Raw genomic sequence first — 11,477 nt, 5'->3', positions numbered from 1 at the left:
AATAATAATAAATATATTATAAACAAATACAACACAATAAATAATCAAAATAAGAGACTCTATTATGTGTGCAAATGTATGTGTGTAATAAAGCTCTATTTCTCTCTCTTTCCTATCTTTTACACGAAATTGCAAGATAAGACTTACCTTTCGGGAAGAGTGTCTAAGGTGTTGTAAGCAATATGAAGAACTCTCAAAGACGTGAACTTCGCCAAAGCGTCGAGTGCCGTATCAGTTAGACAATTTGCTGTAAGATATAATTTCTCCAAAGTGTGTGATCCCTGATGATTTTTGCCAGCTTCCTCGCGATACGAAAGTTCGGAAAGACGATTGTTGGAGAGGTTTAAAACTTTCATCCTGAAAAGAAGTTTATAAGTGGCGAGGTGCGAAGTTTATTGCGCTTACAACAACACGAGAAAACACGATAAATTTATGTTACGAAGTTAAATGTGAATGATTTGTTTTATATAAATATACAGCTAAGACCAAATATTGAAAATTTAATTCTTCGTCCGTAGACTGGGTCTCCTAGACCCGCTCAAAAATTGTAAACCGTTGTCTCTAGTGGGTATTAGTTTTGAGCGACATCTGAGAACTCTGAAAAAAAACTTTAGAACCTTAGACAACCTAAGAAGAATTTTGTAAAAATCTTAATTACAAAAAAAACATGAATTTTTAAACAAAAAGTTTTTTTCGAAAAAACATTGTCAATTTTTCTTGAAACGCTTATATCTTAGAAACTGAAGATGTTTTCAATTTGTTTTTTTTTTTTATCAACGCAGAATCGTTCAACTTTTTTATGCAAAAAAAGAAATTAAACAAATATTGATTTTTCACGAAGATATTCGATCTTAAAGTTGCGTGGGCCTCACAGACCCATTTTACAGTTCTCGTAGGTTTTTTTTGTCTGCAGTTGAAGGGTTAATTGTTTTATTTCCAGTTAAATTTTTTAATTTTGCAATATTACTTTTAAAGTCGATGTATTGTTAGTGCAAGTGAGATGTGTTTGATATATTACTTTTCGGTGTTTGTAAAAAAGCTGACTGGCAGCGTGGTTAACATATTGCCTTGGAGAGTCAAATGGACAATGTTCAGTGGTCTTCTGGGAGGTGGCAGCGCTTGTAATCGATTGTGAGGTAGATGAAGAACTTCTAATCTCGATGGTTGCGACAACAGCCTGTCTGGAAGAGCTGTGAGAGCGTTGTGCGATGCGAAAAGCACGCGTAAAGCTGGCAATTCGGTTGTCCATTCTGGCAAAGCGTCCAAATTGTTGCTGAGAACATATAAAGTTTAGGCAAAATTAAAATAAACGACTGAGAAGATAAATGAAAATGCATAAAGTAATTTTATGTTTAATTACATTTACTTACTAGGAAACATCCAAATGCTCGAGATTAATTGGCACAGGTTCGACAATCAACTTCTTCAACTCTAAAAAATGATAAATTGTAGTTTCAGTCTTTTGTTTGTCAATTTTTTAACAGTTTCTCTCTGCTTAATTTTTTCTCGTTATTTTAATCAATTTCACGATTTCTCCGAGAAAAAAACAGTATATAATCGCACTGAAAAAAAAACAGTTTTGTTGAGATTACCAAAATTTGTTTCCAAAATACTTTATTTGTGGTTTGATTTATCAAATTTTTTTTATCTCAACAGAACTGTTTTTTCAGTGCGCACATACAACGTTTATACTCACTATTGTTTCCAGCGATAAGTGATGTGAGATTTCGACCGCAAAGAGTTAATTCCGTCAATTGATTTCGCGCACAGCGCACGCTTCTCAATTCTTGCAGAGCGCTAATATCCAGTTTTTCGATGCTATTTTCACTGACGTCCAGATGCGTTAGATTCTTTATTTTGCGGAACAGAAATAAAGATTTATAAATAAAACAAGCTTCGGAAATTCAAAAAATATAAATTAACTTAAAAGAACTGAAAATTAATTTACCGATGTTGGTGAGAAAGTAGAGATGGAAACTCTATACACACAGTCAACTCACGTACGTCGTGTGAGTTATATATATGTTTATATTTATAATGGTGTGTGCGGACTGCGTGTGACGGTTGACGACAATTTGAATTGTTACTTATGCTCGGAGAGAAGAACTGTGAGTGATTATATTTAATTCTGACCAAAAATTTTTTCCTTCTTTCGTATAATTTATCCTTTCTTTTTATGTTTTGACTTTATTGACTTCTTAAATTTGACATCTGACCAATTTTTGATTTTCCTTCAATTAAAAAAAAAAATTTCAGAAATTACTCTCAATGATTTGTCGTCGATTCTCAGGTGTTATTAACACGCAGTTATAATCAACTTAATTTTGGAAACATTGCAAGTCTTGTGGTAAGATATTTTATTTTTTACAATTTTGCTATATATTCATAAATCAATTACTTCCATGTACAGAACGGACAGAATGTATAATTTCAAAACGTACGAATGTATAATTTCAAACGTTCCATAAATTGACATTTGAAAAGTTGAAGTTTCTACATCTTACTTTCTCACATCAACCAAATTCTTAGTGAATTAATTTTCAGCTCTCCTTTAGATTATTATAATATATAATTTAGAGAGAAAGATATTAAATAAACACACCGACATAACGAGTTTATTTTGTTCTACCAGAAATTTTTCAATCTGGGTTTTTTAAAGAATATTTTATTGAATAATTAATAAATAGAGAACTCAATGATCATAAGAATACTAAAATAAATCTACATATACATATAGATATGCTAGAGCATATGTACATAAACTTACACCATAATTTCCCAAAATTATGTTTCCTTTCAGCTGATTGTTTCTCAGATTGATTTTGTGCAAACTGCTATGATTGGTTTTTTCATCTTTGTAAGGTTTTCCATGGTCTGTCTTTGACAGAACTTCCTACAAATTAATATAAAAATAATTTATATATAAAAATATTGAAAATAAAAATATAATTGTACGCTAATGAAATAAGCGCGCGCGTGTATGTGACGTTAAGAAAACATCGTATGTAGAAAGTTACATCTATATATAATAATATCCTAACGAATTAATATTTAGAAATGACAAAAGAGTTCTTTTTCTCTTTTGTTCATAATTTTCTTTTATTCAGTAAAAACATTGGTTTCTTTAAGCGACGATATTATAATAGCCTTAATTAGCATATCAGAGATATGTACGTTATTATTGATCGCTGCTATAGTATCAAATTACAGAGTCGCGTGTGTCGACTCTCCTTCTCCTTCTCATTCTCCTTCTCTCTCTCTCTCTCTCTCTCTCTCGCTCTTTACTCGCCGCGCGCTATTTAAGTCAACTAAGTAGGGATAGCAGCGAGGTTACTTCTAAGTATGACCGGTAGATGTCCACTCGGGTTGACGTGTCTCTCGTATATAAATTTTGCTTTGCTGCTTATATGTAACCCGCCGTTGAGACCTAACGTTACTCTGGTTTCCCTTCAACACACGAATAAATCTTTCGCCTTTTACTAAAGATTTCCGTGGAGGGGAACAACTTGATGAGTCTATAAGACAATTTTTTTTAGTACCCGGCGAAAGCTGGGTCATAAATCAATTCAAAAATAAAAAATTTTTCTAGCTCTTGTTTGGTCCTGGGAGATTCTCCAGGACCAAATTTTTTCCTGCAATGATCGCAAGTTGTTGCTGCGATGACAAAATTTTGCAGGGGAAGAGTTGTATTTTCTAGTACATGATGTGTCATTGTGACAGAGCTACGCATCAATTCTGGAAAATGCATCTTTGCCCAAAAGATCTTTTCTGATCATTGGTAGAGGAAGACAAGATAAGTTTTTACGTTTATGGACGAAGATGTTGTAAATATCTACATTTAATAATCCAGATCTCTCGTGGTGTAAAAAGAGAGTAAGTTGGTAAAATTTTTTGCTACATTCTCGTGAAAAATACACATACACACACAAAGATTTTTATAAAAGATAAGATTGTCATACAAAATAAAATAACTTGTGTGCATAAACCTTAAAAACTTTATAAACTACAAGTTTTTAATAATTATTTATTTTAACTTTTTTTATTAACAAAATTTTATATTTTCTGTTTAAAAGTAAAACGAAACATAAATTACGAGGCGAAGAATATTTGGCGTGCTCTCTGAAGTCAATAGCTTCGAATATTCAACACATGCACAAGTAGTTACGGTGCAGAAAATTCAATAAGCGCAATTATCGATCAATATAACTGCTTAGAGAGTTCCAGAAGTGTTTAATATCATTTTATCGACTTACGGAGTATAATTTTGCCATCATTGTTCATACATATATTCATACAAAAGATATATTTTAACATACCGTCAGAGTAAGAGCTCGCATCTTGAAAAAAGATGGTGCGACGCTGAGTAAATTTCCAACAAGGGAAATACTTTTTAGGTTTCTCAGCCGTATCACTTCATCCGGTAGGTCCTTGATGCCATTACGGTCAAGGATAAGCTCTTTCAAACTGCAATATAATATAATAATATAATAATAATTTTAGTTTAATAGAAATATATATAATTTTTATATCGCGAATAAATTAACACAAAATATGACACGAGGAATTATTTTAAAAATACAAATTATCAAAAAAATGACAAGAAATGTAAAGTTGTAGCAGATATAATGTAAAATAATATAATAATATTTTAAATAATTTAAATTTTAAAATTAAGATTTTAATAATGTTTATTTAAGTTTTTAATGATTTAAATTTTTTACTAATTTAAGTTTTTATTGGACTCTGTCTCAAAATACAAAAAAAACCTGGTTAATTGTTTAAGGTTGTAACTATCTTTTATATTTTTCAAGAAAAACTTAACAAAAGAGAAAAAGATCTTTAAATCTAAAACGGAATTCATTCACAAGTTTTTGTAGCTTTTCAATATAATGCAATTTTTTTAACGATTATTGCGAATTGTAGTATCTCGATGCCTCGGACACGCGAGTCGGTGAACCTAAACGAGCGAGCCGCCCACAGGATGTGTACTTGAGTAGAAAGTTTCGAATTATAGTGAAAACCTTCGTGCAGTAAACATCTGTGTCATCGACAGACTTTCGATTTTTGCCATCAAAGCAATAACGATTCTATCATTGAACACATCTAATCTAACGACTTTTTTTTTTATAAAAAAATAGAAATAGTTAAAATAGGTGAAATTTTTTTTTTTAATTTCATTGACTCATTAAATGTGTGCGCAAAACGAGATATCGAAAATCAGATTCTAACAATATAGCGCAAACTTACTTCACGAAAACTATTGCGTTGCCTCACTTTGCCGCACTTCTTTATTTCTCACCTCTTTTGCTATTTCTTATTCTTTGCTTGTTGCACACACACACACACACACGCTTGTTTGAAAACACAAGCGTAGCGTTTTATATCCGACTTTAGTTTCTTCACTCACGGTGCGCTCGTACGATTAGTACCATCGAGATATCGTTCAGAGAACACTTGTGCGCGTTTTATGTACGTTCCACAGAGATCTCATTTTTGCGGATTTTTGATTCTCCTCCTTTTTTGTAAGTTATATTAATTATTCTAAACCTTATGTTTCTTATATTATAGTTTATTGCGCGCACACGCGTGACACATTCCAAACAGTTTTCACAGTAAACGCACATTAAAAGACTTCGTCTCGCAGGATATATTTAATTACGCAATTAATGTTATTCTGTTTGTCATATTAATTGCGAAACCACACACACAATAACGATCGTGTGTGATCTTTGATTACATTTGTCACGCACTCTTTCCGAATGTTTCGAATTCCGCCAGACTCCGCATCACAATCGTCTATTATATCCTTGTTACAGACAACGTCGCCACTTTGTGCAACACAAATCTTCCAAATCGCAAATCATAAATTTTACACGAAAAAAATTGACAAAACGTAAACAACGTAGTAGTACATCTCGTACAACTTATTTTGCGCACTTTGAAGTTTGTATGACACACAATGTTTATCACCGATCGCGTGTAATCTCGAAAGAATTGTGTAATCACGAGATACGCGCGCGAGATAAAATAATTATATTTGCTGTGTTTTGCAACACTTTTCAACACCGTCCAGATATTACAATTTACGACGACCCAGCACGCGGAAGTAATTTCCCGCGGCCAATGAATTTTTTGCAGAAGATGCACACTCGCGACGACTCTTCCGAGGACTAAAGAGGTCGGTTGAAAGGCGAACTTATTCCTCCTGAGGAATTACCGTCTGCTCGCGGGAGGGAAGAAGAGGGAGGCGCCGACCGAGAATGGGTTGGTTGACCACTCTGATGTAACAGAACAGAAATTGTCTGCCGGTGTGTATGTACGAGAAGCGGTGCCGCCGAGCGATAATGCCGTAGCATCTCCGTCCGGAGACATGCACCAACGATAGTCGACGTGTCCCGGCGCGAAACCCTTGTTACATATATAATAAACTCGAATCTCACATGAATAACACCGTCTAATTACATCGCTTATAATGTAATGCGCGATAAAGTATCACATTACCGTCAAAATACGTTCGTGAGAAACGTAAAGCAATTTTACGAATTATCGGCTCGAAACACAGACGTCAAATCGTCAAAGTCACAGCGTTTAAAACCGTGCGAAAGTTTCCGCTTGATTGTTCTCGCAAAAAGTAGCGTGATGGTTTTTCAAAGAAAATTAATTGCATTATTGTTAATATATGCGCGAAAGAAAAGAGAACGAATTTAATTATAGCAAAAGTCCATAAAGACTTAAGCCTTTTATTATCCTTGCCTTAAGTTCCTTTGCCTTTGAAAGTCTCTTTTGTTCTCGTCTATCTGGGTCAAACCGAGGTATATACTCGGGAAGCTTCCGAGGCATTATCGCGCGTGTCGCATAATTTTAAATTCAGATGACATTGCTTTTCTCTCTGTCTCCGGGTTGTTTTTGGACATTTTATTTCGAATGACGGTCGAAAGCGGAATCGCGTGCGGAATTGCCCTCGAGTTGCTCGACTACTCTCTTAGTGCGGTGGAAACAGGGTTGGGCAACAGCTCTTGGAGAGTCGTGCGTCGAGGCAGTGGCGCAAGACGCGACACAGGTGGAAACCGCAGCACGCGAGCTAAAAAGCAGCGAAGTGTTTGTGAAATTTTATTGAATTTTGACAAAGTTTATCTTCAACAATTTTCTTTTTTGAGAGAAAAATTATTTTGCACATAACTCTTCTATCTGAAAAAAGAGAGCGGGAGATGTAGAACAAGTCTCTCTCTCTCTCTCTCTCTCTCTCTCTTTACTGAGATACCGAACAAAAGTAGGCCTTTGTAAATTCGCCTTTAGCTTCATCGATGGTAAATCTGTACGAGAAACCCTTTTACCTTCCACGCGTGTGTAACTGGTGCGCGGGTGTGAGCGCGTGCAACGTCGTCGTCGTGTTCACACCCCGTAGTTCCTTCCTCCCGCCGGGTATCCTCATTTCCGGCCGGTGGAAAGCGGTTTTCGAGAAATTTTACGTAATCTCCGTTTCGATTGTGGAGTTCCCTCTCTAGATTATAAGATCAAGGCGTTTTCGTAAAAATTGTTTAAAGTAAAAGTGAAAACGCTCGCAGATACGATATCTTCGCGAGTCGATCTAATATTTTGAATTAACAGAGCGATGCAACTTAAAAAAATTAAAAGGTAAAAAAAAAAAACAGGCAAAACTGACATATTAATTATAAGAAATTAATTATAAGAAACTATTTCTTCTTTATTAATCAAATATGTTTATTATAAGAAACATCTATAGATTTGCTCGTTCTTTTAAGTTTTTATTATATGTTTTAAACGAGCTATCTAATTTATTTAATAAGTCGATATTAACAAGTAAGTAAAAACAAAATATACAAAAAAAAAATAAAATAATTATATTTTACTATCTATATTATAATTTTCTAATCAATTGTGTCAGATGTTCTGTAGTTGTTGTGTGTGTGTTAGATGTTGTTTCTTGAATTTGTATTTGTTGTAATACTCGTTCCGCGATACTTGCATTTTTTTTCGATAAGACAGAGAATTACAGCGTTATTCGATTGTTATCGCTCGCGCGCGCTGATTTTCCACATGAACCTGTTATCACCGCTGATCGACAATAGCCCGTGATTAATGTGTTGGTAATTAATTGTGCTTCTAGATTGATGCGCATAAATCAGGTGGTATGGAGGGAAAATTTAGCCGCATTAATGCATACTAATCGTCATCGATTGGAACGGATCTTCCAAAATCTAAGTATAAATAATGAACATCGATTAATTTCATTATTATTTTAAACGTCGTTAATAAGATGGTCAATTGTGATGACGATTGTGAATACAGAAGTACTTAAAATTTTCATGATAAAACGAAATAGACTATAATTTTCGAGAAATCAATTGTTATGTTACAAACTATGTTTTTTTTTTACATTTAAATATTGCGTTACCATTGTGATTTTTGATTAATCTGTGTTCAAAAGTTAAAAGATAATAAAAAGAAATTAGAGATAGCCTCTTAACTATCTGATAAACTCCGACGACAACAATTGACAAAAGACATTTCTACACACACCTGAGAAAGAAATATTGCAATTTAATCTGTTTTTGTTTCGATTCGACACAAATACGTTTAAACAGAGATAAATGAACATAATTATACGATATTATATACGTACTTGACCAGCTGGCAGATGTCAATTGAAATTATCTCGATCTTATTGTCCGAGAGATTAAGATAGGTCAGTGCCGGCAGTTCCAGCAATTCCCTCGGGATTCTGTGGAACTCGTTACTCTCCAGATGGACGGCACGAAGTTTGGGGAACCTACGCGGGGGAATAGAGAGTTACGTACAAATTAACTACCAATTAAAGTTTCCTTGTAGTCTCGCCGCGTTCTGTTATCAGATGTGCACTATTTGTTCTACTTCGTTCTTATCGCAAGGGATTTAATCTATCTGCTCTAATTACTAGATTTGCCGCAAAAAGTAATTTTATATTGTTCGTTTTTGTTTTACTTGGTAATTTTTTTTACTGTGTTGTCACACTCAGAAAAAATTGTAATGCGAGGCGGATATAAAAAAAAAAAGCTTATATACAGGATCTCGTTGTATTGTATCTTGAACTTGTTTATTTTAATCGACCGATCCGTCGTTTGGGTCTTTCTTCAGTGATTAACAAATACAGAATATAGAAAGAATTGTAGAGAAAAAAATTAATAATCGCGCAAATGTGAAGTGAAATTAGTCGTCATTGTGTCAATAATTGTAAAACAGGATGAACGGCTAAAGTACTTTACACAAGAGACATAAAGTATTACTTAACGTAATACACCAAGATTCTGTATACAGACTTTTTTATTCTCCTCGAATCGCCAAATTTATCTTTTCGAAAGCTATTTTCATTCGCAGAGAAAATCTTCGGTCATTATTTGTTTGATAATACAAAACACAAAAATCGAAATATAAACACGTTATATATTCATATATTGCATATATATAATTTATACCTGTGTAGAAGCTTCAGATTGTTGTCCACGTTAGTAAGCTTGTTGTATCCTAAGGCGAGCTCTTCTATTGCCGGAAAAGCAATCGCACTGTCGGGAATCCTCGACAGACCTCCTTTGCTCAGATCCAATTTTTTCGGACATGATGACAACTGCGTAGCCTGTCGAATTATATCAAATTCAAATACGTACGCGCATGTATGTGAAAGTAAAACTAAACTTAAATCAGATTATTGTTGCAAGTTTCATAATCAATCATGAAGTGACAATGCCGTTTACCTCGAACTCTAAGGAGTCTGTGTCTAAAATGTCGTGATTTGCCTCAAAATCAGACTCTTCCATGATAGCGATCAAATAATCTCCGATACGCGCCATATTATTCACATTTTACACAATTGTCCTAACACGAAAAGTCCAAGTTTATCGTAATAAAATTCTCTCACTTAATAGTATGTATACCTACAGAGCGGGTCACAATTCAATTCACAAAACATGTAATAAAAGTTTGTTTAATAAAAACTATGCGTATATAATATGCAAATATTTAACTTCACATATTTCGATCCTATTACGTTTCATCAAATTCAACGTCGACGCTTTTAAAATTCATTACGCTGTTTTAATTAATGTTGATTTCGGTGAATGACGTTTCGCGTTTCATTGTGATTCTTCGTACATTACGGCACAATAGTGCGATTCAAATCAATCGGTTCGTTAGCGCGCAGACGAGAGAGATCGTTTAATAACGAATCAATAATTTAACAATATCCATACGGCGCGAGATGATTAATCAGACACGGAGAGAGTCTCTCGCGTTTGTCGAGACAAACGTGCCACCAAATTTCAACGTTGTAATTTCGTCGCGTTATTTCGATTTGTTCTCCCTGAAGGTTCGGAATTTCCAAATTAAAATCACCAATCAACGCGCGGCGCAATTATCGCCACGCGCTTTATAAGTTAAATGCGACCTTCCCCCCACTCTCCAATCGTTGGAAGGTGCAGTAATGTTTAATATGACGAGCGCAAACAAAAATAAAGAAAAAATCTTTAAATACTTTTCTCATTATAATTTTAGTCTATGTTTGTTTCCAATATACGCGCAAGTAATATCGCGTTCACAATTTACGCTATATTTTTCGATGATGTTGTTTAAATAACTTTAATATAGATGAAATTAAAAAATTAAAAAATCTTGAAGCTTCATACATACATCTTTACGTATTTAATATAGATGTTGTTTAAATAACTTTAATATCGTTGGACAATATTCAAAGATTATAACGCATTTAGCACCGTGCTAAACTTTATTGTAAGAAACCGACGTAAGGTAGCGTCGGTGCACGAGCAATATTTGTGCCGACAAGTATTGTTCTGCTCGTTGCATCGGCTACAAATAGCCTCATTGTTCGCGGCGAACTTTCAACCGAACAATGAAGACGTCAGTCATAGGTTTCTTATCGGTGTCGGATTCGTCCGCAATCGCGCTCTACTCTCTTCCTAAAACAATACAACGTACAAAAATCGCTACCGATATCGCTAGAAAGCAAAACATTGCGCGCGTCATATCATATATTGGATGTGACAACCAAAGAAAAACAAATATAAATAAATTGTACAGATCGTACACGGCTTTTCTTTTTTTTTTTTTTTTTTAGCATTTAACACATTTTTCACATCCACCGCTTGTCTCTTCTACTGGGTTTATTTTTCTCGTATAATAATAATAATAAAAAAAAAAAAACAACAACGAAAAATTCAAGCTTGATAGATTCTTTGCAACGGATCTTTAGAAATTCCGCGTTTCGCGATAACGCAGTTACCGTCGTAATCGAGAGCCTTTTCCACGCGACACCATTAGACGAAGTGCCACCCGTTGATGAAGGAGAAAATGGGATTACGGGTGAAAAGCGAGCGATATACACAGTTTGTCCGGAAAGTTCCCGGACTGATTTTTTCTAGCGCGGGTAAGCGGCGCTATCGAGCGGTCAACGCTGGAACTACTTAGTA

The 11,477-nt window shown here is 34.5% G+C and overlaps 1 protein-coding gene and 1 long non-coding RNA gene across 3 annotated transcripts in view; one reads left to right on the top strand and one right to left on the bottom strand.

Annotated features, from left to right (window-relative positions):
- The window catches only part of LOC109858302 (PH domain leucine-rich repeat-containing protein phosphatase 2), a 63,833-nt gene that overhangs the window by 3,460 nt on the left and 48,896 nt on the right, over window positions 1-11,477 (bottom strand). For both annotated transcript variants that reach the window (XM_020435405.1, XM_020435406.1), the window contains 8 exons: window positions 9,474-9,631; window positions 8,645-8,791; window positions 4,317-4,464; window positions 2,768-2,893; window positions 1,697-1,850; window positions 1,371-1,431; window positions 1,019-1,273; window positions 148-357 (listed from right to left, as the gene is read on the bottom strand). In XM_020435405.1, coding sequence (XP_020290994.1) covers window positions 148-357; window positions 1,019-1,273; window positions 1,371-1,431; window positions 1,697-1,850; window positions 2,768-2,893; window positions 4,317-4,464; window positions 8,645-8,791; window positions 9,474-9,631 — 1,259 coding nt within the window. The remainder of the gene's footprint in view (window positions 1-147; window positions 358-1,018; window positions 1,274-1,370; window positions 1,432-1,696; window positions 1,851-2,767; window positions 2,894-4,316; window positions 4,465-8,644; window positions 8,792-9,473; window positions 9,632-11,477) is intronic.
- Window positions 5,254-8,610, top strand: LOC109858304. The gene is made up of 3 exons (XR_002250604.1): window positions 5,254-5,522; window positions 6,139-6,308; window positions 8,129-8,610. It is a non-coding gene; the product is annotated as an uncharacterized LOC109858304 (long non-coding RNA).

Source organism: Pseudomyrmex gracilis, unplaced genomic scaffold (genome assembly GCF_002006095.1).
Source record: "Pseudomyrmex gracilis isolate BER0280 unplaced genomic scaffold, ASM200609v1 scaffold_197, whole genome shotgun sequence".
NCBI lineage: Eukaryota > Metazoa > Arthropoda > Insecta > Hymenoptera > Formicidae > Pseudomyrmex > Pseudomyrmex gracilis.
The sequence above is the reverse complement of the archived record's forward strand: the minus strand, read 5'-3'. Positions and strand labels throughout refer to the sequence as shown.